This window comes from Sardina pilchardus, chromosome 16 (assembly GCF_963854185.1).
Source record: "Sardina pilchardus chromosome 16, fSarPil1.1, whole genome shotgun sequence".
NCBI classification, from domain to species: Eukaryota; Metazoa; Chordata; class Actinopteri; order Clupeiformes; family Clupeidae; genus Sardina; species Sardina pilchardus.
In genome coordinates this window covers 14,850,666-14,877,110 of record NC_085009.1, presented here as the reverse complement: position 1 = coordinate 14,877,110, position 26,445 = coordinate 14,850,666, and the positions used below count along the sequence as shown (strand labels likewise).

General features: G+C 46.1%; 2 protein-coding genes across 5 annotated transcripts in view; one reads left to right on the top strand and one right to left on the bottom strand.

Moving 5' to 3' along the window:
• Nucleotides 1–589: 589 nt before the first annotated feature.
• arhgef15b (Rho guanine nucleotide exchange factor 15b) lies at nucleotides 590–21,581 on the bottom strand. Of its 4 annotated transcripts, none has more exons than XM_062516956.1 (16): nucleotides 21,215–21,581; nucleotides 14,990–15,558; nucleotides 10,620–11,612; nucleotides 10,220–10,280; nucleotides 10,067–10,119; nucleotides 8,757–9,040; nucleotides 7,703–7,863; nucleotides 7,141–7,293; nucleotides 6,599–6,728; nucleotides 5,810–5,884; nucleotides 5,022–5,114; nucleotides 3,867–4,021; nucleotides 2,994–3,158; nucleotides 2,547–2,632; nucleotides 2,168–2,272; nucleotides 590–1,733 (listed from the first exon to the last, which is right to left on the bottom strand). In XM_062516956.1, the coding sequence occupies exons 2-16, from the start codon at nucleotides 15,474–15,476 to the stop codon at nucleotides 1,567–1,569; spliced, it is 3,168 nt and encodes a 1,055-aa protein (XP_062372940.1). In that variant the 5' UTR covers nucleotides 15,477–15,558; nucleotides 21,215–21,581; the 3' UTR covers nucleotides 590–1,566. The 4 variants fall into 4 exon arrangements, with proteins under 4 accessions (XP_062372940.1, XP_062372941.1, XP_062372942.1 ...); XM_062516957.1 differs by having other exon boundaries at nucleotides 14,990–15,555; XM_062516958.1 differs by lacking the exon at nucleotides 21,215–21,581 and adding an exon at nucleotides 15,895–16,139.
• A 1,655-nt stretch (nucleotides 21,582–23,236) lies between these two features.
• Nucleotides 23,237–26,445, top strand: part of hdlbpb (high density lipoprotein binding protein b) — a 25,899-nt gene continuing 22,690 nt past the window's right edge. The window contains exons 1-2 of the mRNA XM_062515914.1: nucleotides 23,237–23,308; nucleotides 26,209–26,290. The gene's annotated coding sequence lies outside the window, so the exon portion shown is untranslated. The remainder of the gene's footprint in view (nucleotides 23,309–26,208; nucleotides 26,291–26,445) is intronic.

The following is a 26,445-nucleotide window of genomic DNA, read 5'->3' as shown; positions in this document are numbered from 1 at the left end:
AGACCATTAGCTTCTCGCCTGCTAGCTTCATGTTTAAAAGTGACTAAGATTTCTGGTAATTTTCCCATTTAAAACGTGTCTCCTCTCAAGTTAGAAAGTGCAATAAGACCAACTGAAAATGAAACCTGGCGTTTTTCTAGGCTGATTTGACATGGAACTACACTCTCATCTGGCGTAAGAATCGAGGCAACTTGCAAACGTACCATAGGCGTAGTGATATCGTACGCAGCATCTGAAAATAGTCCCCATAGACAACAAGCAGTAGTAGTGCCAGTAGTGTGCAAGTTGCCTTGATTATTACGCCAGATGAGAGTGTAGTTCCATGTCAAATCAGCCTAGAAAAACGCCAGGTTTCATTTTCAGTTGGTCTTATTGCACTTTCTAACTTGAGAGGAGACACGTTTTAAATGAGAAAATTACCAGAAATCTTAGTCACTTTTAAACATGAAGCTAGCAGGCGAGAAGCTAATGGTCTAATCCGATTCAATGATCTATGCTAGGCTGAAGCTAAAAGTTGTATCGCCAGACTCACAGAATGGCTGGATGAACGGGAACAAGGTCAATATCGATTGTTTTGCTCGAGGGGAGGTGGAAAATGAGCGTATTTCCAAAAATGGCGGAATATCCCTTTAAGTGCTAACCTAACCATAACAATTAAAAATTCTAAGCCTTTTTTAATAGAAAAAAATTACAAATTCTGATTAACATAAGAGCAGTATCTTCATTTAGAGTGAACAAACCCAAAGATAGGATGGTTGTCGCGTTTCAGTTTGTAATGTATGTGTCTGAAGGAAGTAAACAGTATTCCTGAGAAACCGCAGTTAGTGGTTCGATATGACTCACTCCACCAGAGGGGGCAGAATGCGTCGTCTGACTCCAGACATCCGTGCTGTGTTCAGCATGCACTCTGGTGTATATATACACCTATGGCAGACGTTGCAGAAGCCTGGCAGCAAGCAGAAGTGAGAGGATTCTCAAGGATGGCAGTGATGGATGACTCACAATCGATTAGAATTCATTTCTTTTCTTAAACCCTCAGGAGCAGTAATGAGGCTGGGTGGCTGGGCCAGTTACCATGGAAATGGGAGGGACTCACTTGGCAGTGTGATGAGCACGTTCATTTCTGTGCGAATGACAGATGCGTGACTTGCTCCTTTGGACAGGAACGGTCACCTTTTTTTTTGGGCTACGTTCAGGTTACCGTGGGGAAATATTCACAATAAAATGTACTCTGGGGAGGTTTAGCACAATGTGTTTCCATATTTAAAATATATATTATATTCACAAGCTATAAAAAAAATCAAACAGCAGGAAAGTTTCCATGAGCACAGGGCTCCAGACAGAGGCTTAGGCCTGTGTGCGTGGCCTGTTTTTCCATCCTTCGTTTTGACCCAAATCCTACTGCTTGGAGAGGCTCTTCCTGGGAGAACCATCTTGTGGTTGATAAAAAAAAAAACACTGAGAAGCAAGTCGTCCATTCTTTCACAGGCACTTCAGAGCCTTATGTGTTTTCTGTCCATGTGCTTATTAAATTAGTATGTCTGTGCTTTCATCCTCCCCATTCTGTTAAAGGGTCAACCGGCTCTTGCCGGTGACTATGCTGGCCGCCTGAATGACGCGGTATCGCTCCCGAAGGTTCCTGCGTCTCACATGCTCGTTGGTAATCTCCAGAACGTTCGGAACCGGGAACCAGCCTTTCTGTCCGTCAGACAAACGGATGCCCTCATACCAACCTAAACAAGAGCAGGGAGATGGTAAAGGGAAAAGAGGATAAACGGGAAAAGAGGAATGCAGAAAAGACGAAAGAAGATGGAGTCAGTCAGTATAACATGTCACTGAAAATGTCATTAAATTAGTGTCTTTTACTATACAGTAATTTCCCGCATATAAGCCGCATTGTGTATAAGCCGCAGGACAGTGTTTAATGCAAGTTAAAAGAATCAAAACCATATTAACACCATATTAACTGTCCCCCTGTATTAACCTCATAGCTGAAGAAATTTTGCAAAATCAATGTATAAGCCGCGGCTAATAGTCGGGAAATTACGGGTAGTGCCACTGAGGTGCTAAGTTTGCTGGTCTGTAGTTGGACCACTGTAATGAATCAAGCTTGAGTGGGTGAGATCTTTACACATAGGGGTCTAGAGGGCATAGGGGTCAGGCTCACCTTCGTTGGTTTTGCGGATGACGTTGATGATCTCGGTCGGCTCTAGACTGATCTCATCAGCCTGCTGGGCAACATACTGCTCCACACACTGCACCTGTGGACAGTCTGAGGCGCGCACACACACACACACACACACACACACACACACACACACACACACACACATACACACACACTGTTACTATAGCAAAACACCATTCCACTTCCAAACCATAGCAAACAATAGAAACACATGTACAGCTTTGGCAGCACAATATTATTGTCATGCCCATAAAGCTCATTTGATTTGATTTGAATTGAGAAAGAGAGAGATAATTAAAATCAACAGATCAACAGCTTCATAATGGCAGCTAGGCTAAAGTGTGTATCCAGTACTAACCCCAGTCCTCATATATGACTTCCTCTGCATCCCGGTCGGCGTCGTTGGGATTTGGGAATGCAGCAACCCACCTGTGCATTTCCGACCTACGTAGACAAGGACAAAGTTAACAATGTCCTCCTGCCTGTGGACCGCTTTGGAAGCAGGACTATGACTATGATTACCAATGGAAAAGGGGGTTCACAGCCATGTTATGTATGTCTTGTGTGAATGATAATAAACAGGAAGAGTAATAGGAAGTGTGCTCTGTGTACAATGTGGTATTACAACAACAGCAGGAACACAAGTCAACTTGATGGGATCACAAAATCCAAATACTTGGTCTTAGGGGGCATATGCTTGTTATTATAGGAGCATATGAGTTCCTGTGTTTAGTCTTTACTCCGGGAATAGAAGTCACACTGGTCATTCAGGTGAATGATCCGGCGTTTTGGAAGTCCCACTCACTCGGTCGCAGCCTTGAGCACGCGCTCAGCCAGGCGCCCCTGGTGGTTCTCCAGCAGCGTGAGGAGGAAGCAGTTGACCAGGCCGCCGCTGGACAGCTCGTCCCCCATGGGCTTCACCTGCACCAGGGAGCGGTGGGCGTAGTCCAGAACCACGTACCGCTCCGAGCTGCAGGAATTAGAGTGAGCAGACGTTAGAGCAGTTTAGGTTAGAGATTTTTCCATACGCATATATATATATATATATATATATATATATATATATATACACACGAGTGGCCGTGACTTGACATCTGTTTCAATGAAGATTGAAATCGTACACTGAACACTGTATTTAAATATTTGCATAGTCAAATGTGCCTGCTGCACCATCTGCTGTAATAAAAGGCAAATGGCTGAAGTAACAGTGTTTTTTTTCTCTCTTTCGAATCTATTCATGTTGTTTATGTAACAAATCATTGGCATATTCAAATATTAACTGCAGCCCAGTCTCCTGTTAGCTATTGTCCATCATGAAGATTTAATAACCCTACCGCTGTCACATTGTATCTCGCCAGCTAGTTTTTTTTGTTGCGGAGAATAATCTGTAAACCATAGTAGATTGTTGACCAGGGTAAATGTGTTGCCTGTTACATCACCCCTCAAAAGGTATGAAAGGAAATCACAAGGGCAAGTGTTTTGTGGCTCAACATAATGCTGCTATGCATAGGATAACAAAAAAAAACTCTCTTTAATGCATTAATTACAACAATAAACCTTTTCACTTCTGTGCATTTACAGTTCCATTAAATCAGCATGAATAAAATCTGATGGCAGAAGGTGTGTGTGTGTGTGTGTGTGAGTGTGACTCAGAGTGTTAATGATATGCAGCCCTCACCTCTTCCTACTGGCGATGACGAGGAGGTCATTGAAGAGGAAGAGGAAGACAGGCGTGCATTTGGACCGCAGGGTGAAGAGGGTCCCACCTTTAGCCACATCCTGCAACTCGCCGCGTTTCTCTAGGAAGCGCGTTTGAGAAATGATGGGCACAGCCTGCAAAAAAAAATGTATAAATGGGAGAGAGATGTAAGAAAAACTTCTGGAAATTCAAATAAAAATATAAACCATATACATAATGTTTGTAAAAATGTCCTCGAGAGCGTATGAATGCAGCAGTAGGAAAGCTGTAGTGTAGAGAACAGAGGTGTAAAAGTCGGCCATGTTGTGCATCTATTTCGGGCAGAATCACGTGCAGAAGGCTTCATGACACCAGCTGTGAGATTTCACATCACATGATTGGCACGGCGTATTGACAACATACAACGCGATTGGCACGATGTATTCACATGTGAACTTTTGGCGGTGGCCGGGGCAGACTATGTGTAGACGACTGCCATGTCTGCGTTGTGAACTAACCCCATACGTTTCTATGGGAGATTATTGGAGGGGTGTGTGGGTCTAGCCAGGTGGATCTAATCTGGCAATCACCTGACTAAACTCAATCCTTTAAGATTGAACATTAATCTGGGGAGTCTGCACTTTATTTCTAATGCACAAGAGGCATGATCAATGGGCATAGTCCAAAGACTCCGCACACTTGGATAGTCCTTCAACCAATCAGACCAAAGATCCGGGTGGGCCTGGTGGATAAGCCAGTTTGTGATTGGACCCAGCAAACGTGGAAAGGAAGCAGGAAAGATAGATGTGCAGGTTTCCAGCCTGAGCTGCAGGGCGAAATCCAAATCGCCAGCAGATCAGGCTGGGTTTACCCAGCCTAAAGGTAATTAGCTAAAAAGTGAAATCACCGGTGTTAAATGGACAGGTAGAACCAATACATGGCAGGACTTTTACTTTGTGAAGCCGGACTTTTACATCTCTGTCTAGTAGGGAGTGAGACTGAATTATTCTCAGATGTTGTGAAATATGAAGCATTAAAAACATTTGAATACTATGGAAAAATGAGTCATGGAGATCCAGAGGCACACAACTGGTGGAAGCTCATCTAGACCAGCAGCTGGCGCCACTAACGAGCCCTCTGGCTCTTTCTGCTCACCTTGAGTTTGTCAAACTGCAGATTCTTGTTGATCTCAATCAGCTCCTCCATCTGTTTCATCTTCCCTACCTGCGTGTTGCACTCGTCTATAATCTACAGGGAGAAAAGGAGGGAGGAAGGGAGGGATGAAGAGAGGGAGGGAGAGAGAGAGGGAGGGAGAGAGGGGGGGGGGAGAGAGTACAAGTACAAAGAAGTCAGTATGGCAGTGTGTAGGAGTGGAAAGAAAATGGGAGATAATACGAGCAGATTTTGGTGCAGAAGAGGGTGTGGAAGGTATTTCAGAATGAGGGGGTGAGAGAGGGAGAGAGAGAGGGAGAGAGAGAGAGAGCAAAAACAATGGAGATGTCAACTGAGCGCAGGGATCCACTGAGGGGTGTAGTAGTGAGCAGCTTGTTTTCATTGTTTCCAACCGCTGATCTTGACACGGTGCAAACTCCCCACTGCAGCTCAGCTGAGACAAACGAGAGCTGCCCCCTGGCTCCTGCACATGAGCTGTGGATACTGCAGAGATACTGCAGAGATACTGCAGACAGAGCGCAACCATCTCAAAGGACACACTCCTCGTCCGAATCCTTTTGTCTTCACAAAACAGTCCCTCTTCTCCTGCCACCCCCCACCCCCCGCTCCAACCCCCCACACGCTAGGATAGGATATCCTCTGGAATAACTGAGACAATGGACAGGGGATGGGGACAGTGACGTCACAAACACTGGAGTGGGCCAGGCCTTGGCGAGAACCAGGGAAGTCTAGGAATGGAAAGGAATGGCCAGGGCGGGGTGGGAGAATACCTTGGAGACGGACGCCAGGGCCTTGGAGGCGGTCTGCTCCTCTGCCGTGTGCTCCTTGGTCCTCTTCAGAATGTTCTGGAAGAGCAGAGAGAGAGAGAGATGAAATCATCTAAAATAGGCCAACACGTGAGGTCGACAAATGAGGAAAATATTACTAATATTACCGACTTCCTCCTGGCCCATATGGCAGATCTATATACACTCATAAATAACTCAGTGTGCCTGTTATGGTTTATTCATAAGAAAGCTGGCTTAGTACAGTAAGTGCAGACGTGGCTTAGCGCTGCATCCATCGCTGCTCTTCATTGATTGCAGTCCCACGGAGCTCAATTACTGATTACTCATGATGTCCCTAATCAGCATGCCTTCACTGGCTAATGAAGTCTCGGTGGCCTCTGCTCTGCTGACTCAACTGATCCAAGATCAGTTCGCGGCGGCTGGTTCGTATGCGCCTCTATGGGCATTTCTCAACCTCTCTCCTAGATGCTCGGTCCTCCAGGCTCGTCCCCAACTGATCTATTCATGGATTTCATCAGGTCCCTTTCCACAGGTGTATGAAATCAAGCACCTTGATTATCAATGCAGACTGCATGGGGCTTGATTAATACACCTGTGGAAAGGGACCTGATGAAACCCATGATGGATAGATAGACTATCCCATTGTTGCCCGCCCCATCATTCTTTAATCTAGATCAGTGGGAACGAGGGCCGAGGAAGGAAGGAAGGGAGGATAGATAAAAAGACGAATGAGCGAGGCCCTATGCGCCTGGTTCCCCTGGCGCAGCTCACCTCGATCAGCATCTTGATGCGGGTGATGCGCTGGAAGGGCAGCAGCAGGAAGGACATGAAGGGCAGCCGCTGGCACTTGGGTGACTCCTGCAGACGAGCGATGATTCCGCCGAACGCTGCGTTCGAGTGCCTGCTCGGGAAGCGTAACCGACAGCAACAGCAGCAGCGGCGGCGGCGGCAGCAGCAGCAGCAGCAATCAAAGCAGAAGGGACGTGTCAGGATCACAAGTCAGTGGCAAAACGGGGACAAGTGCAGTGAACAGCTTTGATGAGGGCAAGATGTTGCATTTTTCATGGCCTGTTATGGTGAACGCACATCTGAATTTCACCGTGAAATCTGAAAGCTCAAGAAACCTTTCCATGACTTCCAGGTTTTGGCCGCAGCTAACCGATTCACCTCTCCTTCATTTTGCACTAGCAACTAGACACATTCTTGCAAACTACTACAGTACATCTACTATTCTCTCTTTTTTTCAGTAAAGCCTGAATAACAGGCAACAGTAACTGCCTGAGCCTGAACAGCTGGTCTCTGCTCGTACTCACATGAGGGCGGTGTAGGTCTTATCCTGGTAGATCTGGTTGCGGACGTAGTCGATGTAGGCGGGGAAATTGTGCTGGGCGTGGTAGTGGATGATGTCACAGATGTCCGTGATAATCAGACTCTCCTCCATGCGGTCTTCGAGATCCTTCAGAAACCTTCCAAGGTCAAAAGCCAAACATTTAATTTTGTGTAGGTCATCATTTTGCATCAAATCTTTCATAGGAATCATAAATATAGCAAAGAGAAAAACAAACTCAACATATAGACTCAACACTGTACTGCATAGCAATGCAAGTTAGGGCCTGGCAACCATAGAAACTGGACAGACAGTTTTACTTCAGAACGTTGCTAAGCAACACAGGCCATGGTCATTTCTATACACTTCACACACTCTTTTGCAGTGATTCATTTCTCAGTCACTACAGAGTTTGTTCCGCACACCTGCACAATCATCCTCACCCACGCACACACACACACACACACACAATCAATCATCTCATGTCACTTCCTGTAGTGTCCAGGGCCTCTTCCTGTCATGTCTTTGTTGCGGCGAGCCGTCCTTACCTCTCGCTGACCTCGCGGATGCGCAGGATGTTGGAGAAGAGCGGCACCTTGTCCCTGATGATGAGCGTGTCCTGCAGCGCGGCCGAGTCCATGAAGTGCTCCGTCAGCACGCGCAGCGAGCGCAGGTACGACACCTCCGAGGTGATCACCTCAAATATACTCTACACACACACACACACACACACACAAAGAAGAATACAAAGAAACAACACAGACATAAACATTTGTAGATGATTTGTTTCCAGATAGGTGTACCATCATTTCACAGTTAACGGTAGCACGGAAGACTTTTCCAAAACTTGCAGTTGCACTCATTGCACTTTGTTCTCATGTCCAACAACGTTCTCATCATTCTCATCTCCTACAGCATTATTTTTAACCATCCCATCCTGCCCTTCATGACGCTCTTTTCATCCACCCTCTTCCTCCCTGCCCCCCCCCCCATCCTATTGCTTCTCCTCCTCTTCTTGTTTACAAGAGTTTCCACCATCTTCACGTCTGCCATCATTTTGTCTCTCATGCTCTTCCTGTCTCCTCCTCTTCCTCCCCTCTCCCCTCCACCACCTTCTCTACCACTTCCTCTCTCTGCTATGTCCCCTTCTTGCACTTCCTCCAATTCCTTGCCCTTCTCCTCCTTCACCTCCTCCTCTCATTCCTTGCCCTCCTCCTTCTCCTCCTCTTCCTCCTCCTTCACCTCCTCCCATTCCTTGCCCTCCTCCTCAACCATCCTCTCTTCCACTTCCTTTGACAATCCGCCTTCTCCACATCCTCCACTACTACTTCCACCAATACTTGCCCTCCTCCCCCTCCCTCCCTCTCTACCCCTCTCACCTCCTGGTACTTGCTCTCCCCCTCCTCCCCCTCCTTCCCTCTCACCACTGCCTCTCACCTGGTACTTCCCCTCTTCCTCCTCCCCCTCACTCCCTCTCTCTCTCCCTCTCTCCCTCCCTCCCTCTCTCCCTCCCTCTGTCACCTCCTGGTACTTGCCCTCTTTCTCTTTCCCCTCCTCTCCCTCCCTCCTCTCCCTCCCTCCCTCCCTCCCTCCCCCTCTCACCTCCTGGTACTTGCACTCGTCTGAGCTCAGCGTCTCCAGGATGCCGCTGTCCCGGACGGACGGCAGGTCCTGCCAGAGTGTGCTGCGGGCGCCCTGGGGGATGGGGCTGGCCCTGGAGCCCATCGTCCTGCCGCCGACGCTGCCCATGTCCGAGGCCGCCGAGCCGCGCCGGTGCCCGTAGTCCATCTGGAAGTCCACGCTGGTCTTGCTGATGTTCCGGCACACCGTCGCCTGCCGGATGGCCTTGACGATGACCGACTCGCGGTAGGTCTGGTACAGAGGTTCTAAAGGCCGCGTGGAGAAAGTGGGGCAAGAGGCAGATGGATGAATGAATGTATGGATGGGTGGATACAGAAAGAAGCCGCTTTCAGACAGACCGCAACATAAGGCTCGGGATTGTGACGTGAAAACTTCGCGGGCAGCCATATTGGCAGCCTCACTCCTTAGTTTACTATGGATTACTATGGATTTACTCCCGCCTGTTAGTGTGTTCCTGTTACTTAATGTTTGTCTTCTTGGTCGTATGTTGCTGTGTAGTGGGGTGTAACAGCGCAACCCACGATCGCAAGAGGAAAATAAACGCTAATACTATCAATTTTCTGCTTCTTGTCTCCTGCATCTGAATGAATGGATTATTACGTTCGGTGCGCTACCAACGTGGCGGCAAAATTCCTATAATGCAACGCGTGTGCCCGAGCCCTACTCACGACTTTTTACGGTAGGGTTTTTTTCGTTGTGCTGTCTGAATGCATATCTGAATGTATATCAACTACCGGAACTTTTCCCGCTGCTGACCTCAGTTTTCCGTAATGTTGCCGCCACAGCTGCTATGTGAATGCAATCGCGGAAAAATTCCGCACTTGTCAGTAATGATCGAAGTAAGTATTACGCGTATTTAAAGCGCCCTAATGCCACTGAACAGTTTTGCATCTCTAACACGCTGCTGGTAATGCAGCAAGACTATAGCCTCCACCATACTCCCGTACTAGATGTGAACAACAGGTGGCCGTATACATTCCGCATACATTCTGCATATATGCTTCATGTCTGAATGTCCGCTACCGTCAGAAATGCGGCAAGGAATTATCGCAGAATGTGCGGAAAACCTGTCTGAAAACGGCTAGAGAGATAGAAAGAGATCTAGAGTGCTGACCAGAGAGATATCAGCATTCAGCATTGCATCAGGATCTCTGCAACTCTCAAGCTCAAGTCTCCTGCTTAATATCCTTGGGCTCTGCATACTCATCACTGTTACAATGAATCTGCAAAATTGAAATCCAGCAGAGAGTAAATAAATAATTCACACTCACCATCCATACTCTCCCAGTCTATAGACTGCTTCCTAGGCGGTGCTGCCGGTGGTCTGAAATGTTGAACACGGATAATGAGGCTGATGAAAGCACCGGAACGAAAAAAAAGCACACTTCAAAGCTTTTGTACAGAGACAGAGACTGGAGGCTTACTTGCGCTTGTCAGCATCTTCTTTTCCGTCACTATCCTCTTGTTCAACTTCTACAAAAGAGGCTATGAGGAGAGAGAAAGAAATAGCATCAATTACATGTGATGATTAGGAGGACTTCAGACAGATTATCTGGTCACTCTGACTTTGACTATGATCATGATATACATTTGAACTATAAATGAGGATTACCGTCATAATTTCCCAATTATCAACAACGACTGATTGATTTTGCTAAATTTCTTCAGCTATGAGGTTAATACAGGGGGGCAGTTAATATGGTATTAATATGGTTTTGTTTCTTTTAAACTTGCATTAAACACTGTCCTGCGGCTTACACGCAATGCAGCTAATACACAGGAAATGACTGTATATATGATGAACCTATAACATTATGGCCTTACCTGTGCTTGGGGGGAGGGCGTTTAAGGACTGACTGCTGCCGCGGAGTCCATTCTGCCCCTGCTTGCTGGGGGGCACTGGGGGGGCAGGCCTGTTGAAGTGTGGGCTGGCTGGAGGACTGGCAGGGTGGGGTGGCAGGGGTGGCAGGGGTGACGCCGCACGCAGGGCGCGCCTCTCGTCGGGGGACGGCATGGGCAGCGCGATGCCCCCCAGGGGTGCCATGCCCTGGAGGCGGGTGACCTTGGACCTTTCCGGAAGCAGCGGCACCCTGGGCGGGATGGCAGGAGGGGGCCCGTCCCCCCCTGCGCTCTTGGCCAAGTCGGCGCCGTCCGCCTCGTCGGACGCCGAGGACGAGAGCTTCGACCGGCGCGGGGGCTTGATGCGGATGAGCGGCACTTGCTGCTCGGGGGGTCGCGAGGTCACGCCGTCCACCACGATGTTGAGCTCGTAGATGTCGGCGTCGTTCTCCATGGAGTGGGCCTTGGAGATGCCGGCGGGCGAGAGCCCGTGGGAGACGTAGGGCGTGTAGGAGGTGAGCTCCACCTGCGGCCCCGGGTCCGACCGCCTCCTCAGCTGCTCCCCGACCAGCTCCAGCGTGTGCTGGAACTTGGCCTTCCCCGTCAGCTCCCCGTCGCCGTGCCCATCCTCGCTGTCGTCGGAGGACTCGCTGAGGTACAGCTCCTCCTCCTCCTCGTCCTCGTCAAACTCCGCTCCCAGTCCTTCCCCCTCCTCCCCGGTGTCCTGGTGCTCCCCTCCCTCGCTCGCACCCTCGCCTCCCCTCTCCTCCTCTCCGAGCTCTCCCCTGATGTCCGCCACCTTCTCCGCGTAGTCCCCCTCCTCCTCCTCCTCCTCCCCGTCCTCCAGGGGGACCCACACCAGCTTCATCCCCGGCCGCTGCAGGTGGCAGATGCAGCTGCAATTCCGCTCGCACCGAGGGCCGGCGGGAGCGTCTGGGCCCGCAGACGACAGCAGCTCTCCCTCCTTCCCATCAGGAGCTGTGAGGAACGGACACATCAGTCACATTACGCCAGAAATGTCCTTTTTTTATTGTATTTTTTTGTTAAAAAAAAAAGGACTTTGAGCTTAATAACACTGATCCTAACTGTAATTTCCCAACTAATAGCCGCGACTTATACATTGATTTTGCTACATTTCTTCAGCTATGAGGTTAATACAAGGAGGCAGTTAATATGGTATTAATATGGTTTTGTTTCTTATAACTTGCATTAAACACTGTCCTGCGGCTTAAACACAACGCAGCTAATACACAGGAGATGACTGTATTTCATATCATAGACCACAATACACAGAGGAACCAGACTGCAGAGTAATATGAACAACAACCACATATTTCCAACACACAATAACAACACAAAATACAGCACGAGGGTTTAATAGCATTGCTCCTTTCCAAATAAACAACTTTCTAATGACTTGTTATCTGATGATAATATGGAGCATATCACATAAAAGAGTTGTAAACAACGTTTCCGTCAACGTTTATGATAAGCGTTGCCAGTCACATGTGAAAAGAGATAACAACAAAAGGAAGTGTATTGATGTCGGAGAATTCGGGGAATTCCACTCCACTAATCAAGAAATAAAATTCCCAAAGACAACTTCACCCAGGTGGACATACTTGACCCCCTAGTTGCCCTTCATACAGGCTTCGTGTATGATGTTTTCATTTCCTGTGGATGATCAGCCATTCAAAGGGCAGCCCTTTAAGGCTCACATGATGCTTTACTACTGAAATGAAAGATCTTTGAGCGATCCCTCATCTCCCATTTCCTCCATTTCACTATCCTGGCAGTAGGGAGCAGATTACTGCCAACATGCCATCATCTCCTGCTTTAGAATTCATTTGATTTGTAGGGTCACTATTTATCAAGGTTTTCCACACTGTAACTTCTTGAATGGATTGTTTAAATGAGATCACCGCAAGATGGGCCGCAAATCACATAAAATCACTTACTGTAAGCATAAAGCCTAAAGCAAAATACTCTAGCACTCATGAGCGACCACATCAGTAAACTGACGCCATGCAGCCCCCTGTGTGTCTGGCACCTACCTGTCCCTCTGTGGTTACCACCGTGTGCTCTCACCTCCACTCATCCCCCCTTTTCTCTCTTTTCTCCCTTTTCCTCCCCTCTTCTCTGTCTGTTCCGCGGCTCCATCGCGCGAGGCCCATTTGGTCGCGGCGGCCGCTTTCGAACCCGCCGACCTCACCCTGGCCATGTGCTTGTGCAGTGACCTCTTGAGCTTGGTCTTGGCGGTCAGCTGAGTCGGGCCGCTCTCTTTGGTCAGCGCGCCGTCCTCCCCGGACTCGCAGACATTCTGCTTGATCTTGGTCTTCCTGAACGCTCGCCTCACACTGTCTGCCATCTTTAAAGCCAACCGGTCTGATCTATATGCGTCTCTTTGACACAACTGTGGAATTCTAAGCCCGTTTATTGCTGTTATTCAACAGGTCATGCTTCTCTGGTCCAAAGTCTCAACACTAAAAAGTGGAAAAAAAGTCACTTACTTACTTACTTACATTAAATACTTCTAGTTTGGGTGCATTGTGGTTTTCGCTGGTGAAAGCCCATATAAGCACAAAGCATATCTTTATCAGACATTTAACAGACATTTATTCTATTCCTAAAGAATCCACAGTGTTTTACACTGTATATCTGCGTAGGAGATAAGAGGAATAAAGCACTACCACTAATATTTTACAGTGGTATGTAATATGACAAAGTTTCCAAATATGTAGGTCACGTCACAATGCTCTTTATATTACATCATTGGTCAATGATTTTCCCAGATGTCCGTATGGATTATTAAATGGTGAATAAACTCTCATCCCAGGCTAGTCTGTAATGCGAGCTTTATGTGAAGACTCTTTCCTGCCAAGTTTGCTCTAGCCTCCTGCATATGTATCCTGTGATATAGCGGCCCTGAATCAGGCTAGGAAAAACAACATTTCTTCCACTACAACTGTTATCTCTGTGAGGTAATGAGCTGGAAGCATTGCAGGGACACAGTTACGCTTCACACACAAATCAGGAAGAGTGAGGAGATACTGAACACCCTCGCTGTTTCCTCGACATGAGTGAACGGACAAAGGGACAGAAGCGGCCAACTGAGATCACAGTTATGAGGAAGATGCAAATCAGCCTAGATAGCTGGACAGCATATGCTGCGGCTGATCGGGTGGTTTAGGTAAATATCTTGGGGAGTAAGGAGTTAGGAGTGTGTGTGTGTGTGTGTGTGTGTGTGTGTGTGTGCGTGCGTGCGTGCGTGTGTGCGTGCGTGCGTGCGTGCGTGCGGGGGGGGGGGGGGTCAGTGGAATGTTAGGATGAACCACGTCCATCACCCCCACTTGCAAGGTTTAACAGAAAAGATCCGCTCCCCTTATAGAAGTAATCAAAATCTAAAATACTACACAAAGTTGATTTCAAACCTTGTGTTTAAAAAGGTGGTGAGAAATGAAATTTTTTTTATCGGCGTTGGGTGTGTGTGTGTGTGTGTGTGTGTGGGTGTGTGTGTGTGAGTGTTTGTCTTTGTGGGTGGAGGAGAGTCGCAGTGCAGGATGAAATAGGAGACATGCTCAGCAAACAATATCTAAGGCTGCTTGTCGGGAACAGATTTGCCTGAAGCACCCACCGCTCTGGTTGTCTACAGAAAACACAGAACCACGGAGAAAACAGGATCGAGTTTCTCAGTGAGAAAATACATTAAAAAGGGGGGGGGGTAAACAAATATGACCTCTCATGCTCTCTTCCTGACTCTTTCGGCCTGTCAAAACAGACAACATTTTTTAAGGGGGGGGGGACTTCCCATTTTTAATGTCTGATTACAAACAAATGGTAAATCAATAAATAAAAAATGGGCAGACCCTTAGTTTGAAATACTTTGGAGGATTACCCTGGGATATTGGGGCTCGCTTCAAAAATCTCAAGCATCCAACATACAGCCTAAAGGGACACATCAACCAAGTCAACATGGAACGGTGAGAACATTGTCACGCAAAGCATGTGGCGTGCGGCCGTTCTCTAATAGTCGCATTTTCCCCTTCATTCTTCGCCTTTCAGACGAGTGTCTGAAGACGTGAAGACGTGCAGACAGACAGACAGAACCCGCCACAAAGCATAAAGGACGAGCACCGCCTGAATACAAACAAAACCTGTTTTTCTGCGCTCGCGTTACACTTCCAGAAAACTGTTGCAGATGACTCATAAGGGCTTCAGATATGGATACAGCCAGCAGCGGACATTGAGAGGTTTCAAGTGGCAACTCCGGGACAAAGACACAGTATCCTCACACTCAGGTGCAGCGCAGGTGTGATTACAGGTGGACATTAACGCGGGAACAATGGGCTGCTCACCTGATCGGCCGTCTTCCAGACTGACGGGCATGGAGCCGCTCCTCGCCCTTCCCCCCGGCGTGTTCCCGTACACGCCCACGTTGGGGTTCTTGCGGAGCCGGCTCCTCTTCATGGGCAACGGGGGCGCCTGATTGGCCGCGGCCGTCGGCCGAGGCATTCTGGGTTTCGGCCGGACCTCGGGCGCCTGCCGTTGCGGGCTCGTCTTGTCCGCTCCCGTGGAGCCATTGGTCCCGGCATTCCCGGCGTTCCCGGCGTTCCCAGTCACTGGTGCTGGGCTTTGGCCTGAGGCCGGGGAGGTCTGAGGCTCAGGCTGGTTGAACTTGTTGACGATCTTCTTCACCTTCCCAGAAGTCCTCGTCGGGGCGCCCCTCTCCATCGGCGGGGGATCCGGGGTGAGCTTGGAGGGGAGCGGCGGCCGCGGCTTGAGCTCGGGTTTGGGAGGGAGAGTGGACAAGGGGGCGCAGACCGCAGACTCTGAGGCAGACATTTTGATTGCAGTGATATGTCCTGGCTGACCCAAGGATGGGCAGCAAGATGAAGGGTCAAACAGGGATAGTCATCATTATCTGCTGGGGAGACAAACGAGAAAATTAGAGAAACAAGAGACAGAGAAAACTGCTGAATCACTGTTTATCAGAGATGGCAAAAGTACACTCTCCCCGTACTAAAATAGAAGTACAGATACTCAGATACAGGTACTGATTTAACTTTACTCAAGTGAAAGTAACAAAGTACAGGCTCGGAAATGTACCTAAAGTACATTCAATCAACTGAATTCATGATTGGACATGGATATGCAAACAGTATTGAAATCAGAATTACAAAAGTGAAACATGTAGAAAAGGAGAGGAAGAAAAACAAATGGAGTCTGTTCATGTACATTACATCAAAACATGGAGACATACCAGCCCTCTGCCTGAGTGGATGAATTCGGCTTAAACTATTTCAGCAACACATGGTTATGCAGCTGGCCAGCAACACCCAGTTCCCTAATATAGCTGAGGGCTCATGACATCAGAGGAGAAACTCCTGACGTCTGCAGGAGTGAATAAGTCAGTCTTACAACCCTGCAGGCTGTAAAGACTTTGTCCTGGAGAGAGACACACCCACTGCTCAAGTGACAGACACACTCCCGGCTAAAGGAACAATAATATGTGCATGAAAAAAGAAAACACTGCACAGCCTTACATCAACACAGACTGGCACTCAAGGCAAGAGTTGTTGGCAGTTATTCATTTTTTTAACTACCTTGCTGTTTCCTTCACATGAGTGAATGGACAAAGGGATATTGCCATATGCCACCCGTCAACTGTAAAGTATACAAACTGTAACTTAAAATCACCCAGTTTTGTTAGGCATGTGATTTACTCATCAACTTCATTACGTCCCCAACCATAATTCCATTTCCATACCATAAATACATATATCACAACAACAATATATATATTTAATGAAACCTTGCTAACCTATAGCTGTTGGTCTGAACAATCTGTCCCACCTTTCATTCTGTCCATTTCCAAGTTAATGATAAACAGGACGAAAGACTGCAGCAATAGCAGTCGGAGTGTCTGACTCTGCGAGGTAGCTAAGCACTGAGCTTCCCTTCCCTTCCCTTCCCTCAACTGCTGACTGAGGTTGGAGCTGTTATTGTCATGCATCCAAAACGAAGGCTGGCTAATGCCAAGATTACTTCACAGAGATTTCTAGGGAGCACCGCGGGAGTTCAATGGCCCTTTCTTTTACCAAAATCCGGATTTAGTTACATAGTGCGCTGCGCACAAACACTGAGGGATACTGTTGCAGAAATAATACAGCACAGCACATGTTTTATCTACTACTAAAAGGATTTACAAAGGTTTTGAGACAAAAGGAGATTTAATGTAGTGTTTAAACCTGCAGGGGTTATAAAAATAATTACATTAAAATTATATGACTGCATGATGTGGGGAAAATGTGATTAGCATTTAAAATACCAAACCATTAAAAGGATCACAGCAGAGCGCATGCTTTGATATGGATGGGTATATTTACTTCAATCACACCCCATAGCCCACCTCACCTCAGGATATGATATGACCCAACCCAGTTAAAGCGATTTACTGGAAAGTGTGAACCTCGGGATCATCAATGACCCAACACAGTGTGAACCTGGGGCTGCTATAGGGAACACAGATGGATGGGACAGAACAAAAAGATATGAATGCTATAGAATTATAGAATTACATCAACCTGTACCCTCATCATGGGCATTCACAAGACAAAGTCAAAACGGACTAATTTGGGGGGGAGGGTACTGTGGTGCAATTGGCCGCAGCAGCGTGCCGCATTTGGGTCTCAGTGGCCATAGGTTTGATTCTGGCCGGTGGTCCTGTCCTGATCCAACCCCAAAATCTCTCTCCCACTCGCTTCCTGTCTCTTTCCACTGTCCTATTGATAAAAAAAGGCAAAAAGCCAAAAAATATACTTAAGTATAAAGTAATCAACTCAAACATCATTGTCTGGAGAAAAAGGAGTGGTCTAAAATCGCACAAATGGATGACTGCTCAGACCCCGAATCTCCTTCCTGAACTGATGACCTTGTGGAAGAGGACGCAGGAACCTTGTTTGCAGCTGAATGCTTTTCAGAGAAGCAAATAGGGAAACACAAACAAACTATGGAGGGAACTATGCTGCATTGAATGGTTTGACAAAGCACAAAAAGCCCATTGGCACGGCAACAATGTGAAGTATGGCTGAAACTAGTACTACGCAGAGAGCCATAGAAGAGAACCCTTTACACTGCAACAACAACAGCGGAGCCAGCCAAGGTGTCACCAGACAAGGTGAACTAATGAACAAAGGAGAACAAAAGCCAAAACTATTTCCCCTGGTATGTTTCCTTCCACACAGACTGAATCCAAAAGCAGGTTGCAGTGTTGCAAGACAAAAAAAAATGTTGAGACACCGGGGTTATAGCTTACAATGCAGCAACAGGGATTAGCGAGCTCTAACAGAATCTTACACAGAACAGAAGCATGGAGTCGGTGATGACAAACACCGTGGCACACTTGGACACAACACTGGCGCCCTGGGCAATGGGTTTTACAGAACTGGGCAACGTACAAAGTGCCCCAGTCATATTTGGCAGATGGGCTGTGTCTACAGCATGGTCTACTTGGCAGCTTCGATATATATTTGGAGGAGGGAGGCTCAGGACTTCCCTTCATGTGCAGCTTGGGCTGCACCTGCTACAACTATGCCCACTCCCACAGATTCTCACCATGCTAGTCTTCACCACAATTTCCTAATAACATTCTCCTCATATGACTCAACTCAACAATGAGAAAAAGAATGAATGAATGAATGGACAAGGCAGAAAATAAATCAAAGAACAAATTAATTTGTGATTAATTATCGTAATTTCCCTTCCCTTCACACTCATTTGTTTGCCGCTTTCAACACCATTTTTTCTGGTCTGATCTAGTCTCATGGACTGTGTGAATGAGCAGTGCTTGATGTATTGTGTGCCTAAACTGAACATTTGTATTGTCATGCAAATGATCCCGATGCCTGAAAGCGATGCCTGAAAGCGATGCCCGAGTAGCCTACTGCAGCACTCTATGGAAAAAAAAGCAAAAAAAAAAAAAACCTCTTCTCCGAGGACTGAAAAACTGCTACGCTCTGAATTTTAAAACAAGGCTGCTCAATTCCCAGCCACATCACACAGCATACGCTCCGGAGCCTATCGTGATCTGTAAGTAATGTGATGGTATCTGAGCAGGGGTGATTTTGGCAGAGCGTTTAAACAGACTCCCCCCATCTGTCAGTACGCTTGATTGGCCATACGGGCCACGCTGCTCGGGCTGCCGTGCTGGAAGCCCAAGAGGGAATGTTTACCCCCCGCTTCTCTCTGCTCGGCTGCAGTCGCATGTACACAAATGAGACCCATTCACTTCATTTGTCAGCGAAACGGATCGTGAAAAATGAGAGAGAGAGAGAGAGAGAGAGAGAGAGAGGAAACAAGACAGGATACCAATAGAGAGTGAAAGATTGAAAAAAAACAACAGTACAGATAAGAAAACGTTTGGGAAGTAACCCCCCACACACACACACACACACACCACTACCACCACTCCCAGCACAGTTGTGATCTCTTGCCAAAAGAAAATACACACAGTAAAAAAGCCCGAGCTGACCCAGGTTCAAGCCTGACCACTGGGATAAGGGATGGCCGTCTTACTGGATCATGGCTCTCTGATGTGTGGAGGGTGACGAGGAGTGGCACGGGCAATAAGTGCACTTGAGTGTGTGGGGGTGGGGAGGCCAGGCCACCAGGACATGAATGATGTCATCCTATGGCCTCATCCTCCCACTGGTTTATGACTTTATATCACCCTGATTGCCTTCATCATGGCGCATTAAGGAGAAGAACAAACCCGGAGCAGTGGGAAACAGAGACACATACTCACATTCACGCATCTGCCATAGAGTATACACATCATATGCACTCATGTGTATGCAATGCATATGCACACAAATCATATTGCTACACACACACACACACACACACTCACACTCACACTCACACTCACACTCACACACACTGTACACAGACACACGCACACTGTACACAGACACACGCACACGCTCCAGAATTCCTCACCAAGATTTGTTTATAAGTACTACGTAAGTTCACAGGAAAAGAGATGGTTTAAAAGATGATTCCAGCACCGACTACGACTACCAGATTCAGACACAAGAACAAAACAAAAGTATAGAGACAGACAGACATAAAAACATACAGACAAAATACAGCTTCAGTCCAACATTCCACAGGCTTGGTGTGAAGTCAACAGCTCAATAACGTGTGGCTGGAGCACTACCCAAGCAGTGTTGTGTACGAAAAAAAGAGTGCTCTAGCCAGTTTGACAAGTTAGTCGGCCCCTTTAGGAGGACGCGATCGGAACGACGCGATCGAGAGGACATGCCACACATCCAAGGAGAGACTCACGAAAGACTGAACACGGAGAGAACGCCATGACTAATGTCAGTACTGGCTAAAGGCAATGCCTCTTCTATCACACCTGTCCCTTGTTGACCCAACACACACACACACACACACACACACACACACACACACACACACACACACACACACACACACACACACACACACACACACACACACACACACACACACACACACACACACACACACACACACACACACACACACACACACACACACACATCTAGGTATGTGACCCATTATCTTGTTTGTCATGTCTGTCAACTACTCTATGCATCATTTAAACACACACCTCTCTTTATTTTCATTCTATCATTCTTTCCAGTGCTCGATTTTTCCTGCATCCGCCTGATTGGATATAGGCTAGCTGTGATCAGCTGTATATCATACACTGGGCTGTGGCAGGGATCACTCCACTGCTCTTCAGTGAAGTATATCTTACAAGAATCGTGTTGTTCATTAATGTGATTTCAGTGTCGTAGCCTCAGGCGAAATACCATGCTCAACACTGCACACATAAGCAATTGCTCAACTTGCCACACACAACCAAATACATGGTGTTGAAATTGAGGGCAAGATAAGCTAATGCAGGGTAGAATTATCAGATGTGGTTATGAAATACAATTAATGTAGATTATAGGGATTATAGCCTAAACCGTCATTGCCAATAGCTTCAGGACCCTACTCAAAATATAGGCACATTAGACTGCAACATCGGTCAGACACTTAATTTATGTATTTCTGACACAGACAGATATTGTATCCGGTCTTTCCGAACTGATCAAGGACAATGAGGGAAGGTGGGTTAGTAGGACAGTCATTCTGTACATTTGAATAGAAATATAGCCACCCCGTGTTTAACACAAACAAGAAGGACAAGCTCAGTGACCTGCTCCTAAATGGACGGACAGTCTGGGAGACATTCTAAAGTGGGTTTGCTGTGTAGGCACTGGGAAAGCTCTCTCTCTCTCTCGACGTGGCCAGGGATAGGCAGCAAAGGGTGTGTGATTCAGCCTGCTGCTCGCAGCATTTTTAAACATCCATGTGGTAGTAGCCTAGGAGGGCTACCTGTACACGATATGGCAGGCTATGTCGTTAGGCTACATAGCAGATGTGGACAACACGCCTAAAACGTGAAATTATGTCTAAGCTGTGTCAACGACAACTGTCTACCTGACAGACTCACAGAGAGAATAAAATATGTTGTTTTCACTTACCGAATAGCTACGAAATGTGTCCGTAATGCTGATATTCTCAGGCAAATTATGGTCTTCGTTTTATTTTTCCAAGTGTGATCTTTGCCTTTGGGCGTCAATTCAGCCTACGTTGAAATCATCGGTCTCCTGTGATACATCTTTGCGCGTAGCCTGCAATAGGCTAAACTTCATAAACCAGCCGAGTCTAGGCTATGAGCGCTTCGAAAGCATAACCAATGAAAGTTGTTTGTGGCAAAAAAAAAACTAGCCTAACGCTTAAAACAGACAATCGAATCAGGGCGGGACTCAAGTATTTTCTTGGTGCTTTTGTTGTCTTTGCAGATCATTCATGCGCCCCATACCCTGTTCTTTGTTTCCTGACCGAGTGTGCCTGCTGTCGAGCCGGTGTCAGGCCCCCCCTCCGCGATGCTCGATGCTCGACGCTCGACGCTCTCTCTCTCTCTCGCTCTCTCTCTCTCTCTCTCTCTCTCTCTCTCTCTCTCTCTCTCTCTCTCTCTCTCTCTCTCTCTCTCTCTCTCTCTCTCTCTCTCTCTCTCTCTCCTCGCCATCGTGATGAAATCACTAATTCATTGAATGCTTTCATATATCATCCAAACTATGTTTGGTCCATTAAAGAGGATCGGTTATCTGTTTTAATTTCTGAATCGGGCAAGACAAGCATTTTACTGTTTTATTTTCTCTTGCCGCAACTTGCAACTCTGTTTGACAAGTCCTTAATTAGATAAAGATAGAGAAAAAACGACATCTAACCTATATGCCGATGTAGGCTACACATTTGAAGAGTCTACAGTCTAACAATTACCTGACAATGAAATATAAATCCTAAAAAAAACATTCTATATGTGCGCCCATCTGACGCAACCGCGCTCATCTTCAGCAGGTGGCCATATGTGGCATTTTACTTCCACCTAGTGACAAGTCTGCGTGCTGGTCTAATGAGAAAAAAATGTGTGTTTGGACGAAGTCTTCTCAAATGATCACAATGCAAACGGCGTCCTTTGACAATATACCTCTGAAGTTCAACAGACATTATTTTGTTGTAGCCTATTCAGTTCATGGAACCTTCCATCACATAACCTACCAAAAGTCCATGAAAATCCTGTGGAACATTGTCAACATTGCAATTATGTGAGTCAGTGGCCAAAAACTGTAGGCCTTTGGCAGTTTCACTGAACTTTCATAGTACAGGGGATTTGTAAAAAATAGGTCAAATTGTTTCACAGAGGCATATGGAACTTGGAGAACTTAGCCTACAGTTAAATTTGGACATTTTCAGCTAAAGACATTATCAAAAACCATGGTTGTTGTATAAGGGTGTAGAGGGTTAAATGATAAGATTATTTTGCATCATATCTCCTGAACCAAACGTGGTATCTCAGAACAAGTGAATGGATTTCATCCCTGTTGTATCTACTCTTTCACACTGTCTCTGTCTCTCTTTCTTTCTCATTCATCCCAGCTTGATATCTGTAGGCTATATCATTAAGGCTACCGTTTATTGCAGTAGCCTATTAAACTGTTCCTTGATATAGCCTGTCATAGCCTAACTGGTGCATGTGTCATCCCCTTGCATGTAGCATTTGGTTTATAAACTGAGTGATGTTGTGTCGTTCACTAGTCAGATTACGTGCATTGTAATAAACTAATTTAACCACCGTTGGTGCATTTAAACTGTAGCCTATCTCTGAAAGGCTTTACGGTCTTATTGCGGCTCCAATGAATGAGAAGTAGTTTCAGTAACCTAACCTACCATGTGAGACAAATGTCATCAGACTTTATGCTGTTTAGGCTATGCTGCCTATTTCCATGTAGGCTAATTCATGCTTTGCTGTGCAGCTATTTCACTAACATCAGAAATGTCACAGCCCACCGTTAAATTCTATACAATGTTTGAAAAACAATAACGGATCCAGTATTAGCCTAATAACTAATAACATTGCTTTGTGAAAGCACATTACATACGTCACTTTACGTGCGTTCCCTCCGCGTCCAGGGAAGGACAGCCTACAACCTAAACAGAGCGCGTGAATGAGTGTGCGCATGTTTACACCATCAGCTGTCAAATCCGTGTGCCGTTCATTTTCGTCAGAAAAGGTAGGCTCGATTGTCGATTTCTTTTTGAATATGTTTTATATGCAATGCCTTTTCGTTCCTACGTAGGAAGTAAGTGTGAGAATGCTGTGGTTCATTCGATTGTCCGGGTATGGGGGGATTTTAAAATCCGCATTCTGTATTACTTGTTAGCCCGCTAACATTCGCTGTCATTAGAGCGTTAGCTAGCTAGGTTATATTGCCAGACAGGCACCGTTAGCTAAGGATGATCATCAAAGTTAAGCTTCCCCTTGCTAGTTGATAAAACGCGATTGTGTTATCGATCCAGAAATCAATTACTACATTTAATGTAATGATATTGCGTGTTCACGGATATCTGAAAGTAAGCTCGCGATGGTGATAGAAATGGGTAACGTTATAGGTGGATCTGCATTTCGATGTTGCACTGTAGCAAACGTCAAAGCTAGATGTACTTTGCTAGCGCTAGCTTTATTCTAATGTAAGGTGCATCAACTACCGTTAGCGGGAAACCCTATGCAGTTTGTAAAGGTTAAGCTGCATTATATTTGTAATGAATATTCTATGGCGCATTCATTTGAGTTAACTCACGTTACATCATCCCTGTGGTACATGCCGTATAATTTACGGACTGTAAAGAAAGCCAACGGTATCAATCGTTATTGTATTATTGGGTTAGCAGTATATCTGCTAGCTCGGCACTTATGGTATTACTCATTTTTAAAACCGACAGGCTAAGCTAATGTTGGTTTGATTTAGGCAGTTAGGCAGAGCTGTCATCGTCGGAACCAAACCAACCTCGCTCATACTGTGTACTATGCATATCATTATTTATCCATACCTTATTTTGAATTCGATTATCAACTGACACATGTAATTAACGTTACGTGAAAGAAACCTCAATTTATTTCGCTTGTTGAGTAGCTAGCTGGTTGCTTGAGTGTTGACAATACCTGTTTAGCCAATATGCCTAGTAGTAGCGCACTTGTAAGGTCTGTCAGAATTACCACCGAGTTGATGGCGCGGAGCTAGACATCATAATATCAAATTTATCTTACTAATGTATCTGGCTCATTTCGTGAAGCAAACAAACTGACGTAGCTAATGCGACAGATACAGCACGAGGTGTCTTCAGGTAAAGAATACAAACAGAGCTTTGTAAGTGCAAATCTCGCCTTGTTGCTGCCAACAAAAGAAAAAATGACGCATGAACACGAAACGGTGTTAGTAGGTTTGGCTCTTGGTACCGTAGCGAGATTTATGTCTGTGAGGCCTTTCCTAAAGTCAGAGGGAAACACGTTCACAGTTCACTTGCTGCTTGCTGATATACACGTCTAGCATGACTCGACGACGCAACGTAAGGACAATCTGTCAGGTTATGTCAAGGAATGGAAATGTGTCGGCAAACGATAACTATTTTTAAAGCCATATTTACATCCTACCATATAGTCAGACCTGATCGACATAGCTAAGTGTAAGTGATAAATACTCAACATGTTATTGGAAGTCACTTTTGTCTCCTTGTGGATGTTTTGAAGGCTACCTTTTTTTTGTGCAGTGTGAAGTGATCAGAAATGAATGAACAGCCCATGCTGTAGTCATGCTGTGCGTAGGTGATTGACTCAAAGATAGACAGAAAGATAGTCCTCAGTCAAGACCTCAGGCATAACATATCCTGGGGGTTAAATAACTTTTTACCCAAAGACACCAACAGTGTTTCTCAAGTCTACAGCACACACCACTTAGTATCCATCAACAAGGCAACACAGTTCCTGTTGTGACTGATTTGAGATGAAACAATATTATGCTATTCAGAACATATACTGTAGCTCTGGCTGTCTGGGTCCTTTAAAAAAAAAAAAAAAAATTAAAGCAAAACAACTGTGTGTGTTGTTTGTGTCGAAGGTGCTACAGTGTAGCTTGTGCATTGCTGCAGGTGATGAAGGTCTCCGCAGCCCTGAGCTCCCTAGAGATTGAGTCGATCTGTGTGTTTGTGTGGAGAAGCAGAAGCGGCCACACAGATGAAACTGTCAGCCATACTGTACTAGGCCTGCATCGGCTTTGTTCCCAATTCATCTGGTTGTTGTTGTTGATGTTGTTGTCTTTTCAGTCTACTCTTTTGAAGATGAACATGATCATTATTTTTTTCATTAACATAATTAATTATCGGTAATATTTGTTATAATAATAATAATAATAATAATAATAATAATAGCAAATTGAAATGAATGCGTTGATGTTGTTGTCTTTTCAGTCTACTCTTTTGAAGATGAACATGATCATTATTTTTTTCATTTACATAATTAATTATCGGTAATATTTGTTATAATAATAATAATAATAATAATAATAATAGCAAATTGAAATGAATGCTTGACAATTCTTTGCTCTTAAATCAATGGCTAAGCTCACTGTGTAGAATATCATATGTTTTCTCTCTCTCTGTATCTGTGTGCACACATATAGTCATGTTCTCAGTCAGGGGGTTTGTGTGCTTGCTTAGACCGACACACCAATTAGTCTGCACTCTCTGGAGGGGGGCCTCGGTAGGCTATCCTTAGCACGAGCATCTTTCTCAGGCAATCCCACCTGACGGCCATGCACACACACACACACACACACACACCCCACAGGGTGACAGGTCCCTCCCTGAAGCTTCTGTGGCACAAGGTGTGAGAGTTTTAGTTGGTTTGTCTCTGTGTGTGTGTGTGTGTGTACAGGTTTATTTTAGCTCATGTGAGTGGGCTGTGGTTAGAGGATGCGGATGAAGAGATGCAGGTTTTAATTTCCCGCCTTAAGGTAGTTTTAGCTGTTGCACAGGAAGCCTTTGGTGTTTGTGTGTGTTTGTGGTCTGTTGCTTGTGTAGTTGTTTTATCTCTCTCTGGTCGAGCTGTGCATGAATGGCTCTGTTCTTGCCTCCCCAGGACCCAACACACTGACTTCAACACTGAAGCGCTTACAGTAACACCCTTCAGGACGGACTTTCTGGCATTTGACCTTTTGCAGGTAGGTACACTACACTCAGAGGCTTGGTGAACTGCAGTGGGCTTAGTCTGTGTGTGTGATGGACAGGGCGGTGGTGGGGGCAGTGGTACAAATATGTAAAACAATCAGCCTCTTCGTATGACAGCAGTGTGCATAATTTGCATAATGTGCATTGC

Bases quoted from the DNA above. Each gene is read 5' to 3' on its own strand.
- arhgef15b (XM_062516956.1), bottom strand. From the start codon at position 15,476: ATGTCTGCCTCAGAGTCTGCGGTCTGCGCCCCCTTGTCCACTCTCCCT. The intron at 11,613-14,989 runs GTGAGCAGCCCA...CGTTCCTCACAG, and splicing joins TCTGGAAGACGGCCGATCAG to CTCCTGATGGGAAGGAGGGA. The intron at 1,734-2,167 runs GTGAGCCTGACC...GCTCTTGTTTAG, and splicing joins CATCCGCAAAACCAACGAAG to GTTGGTATGAGGGCATCCGT.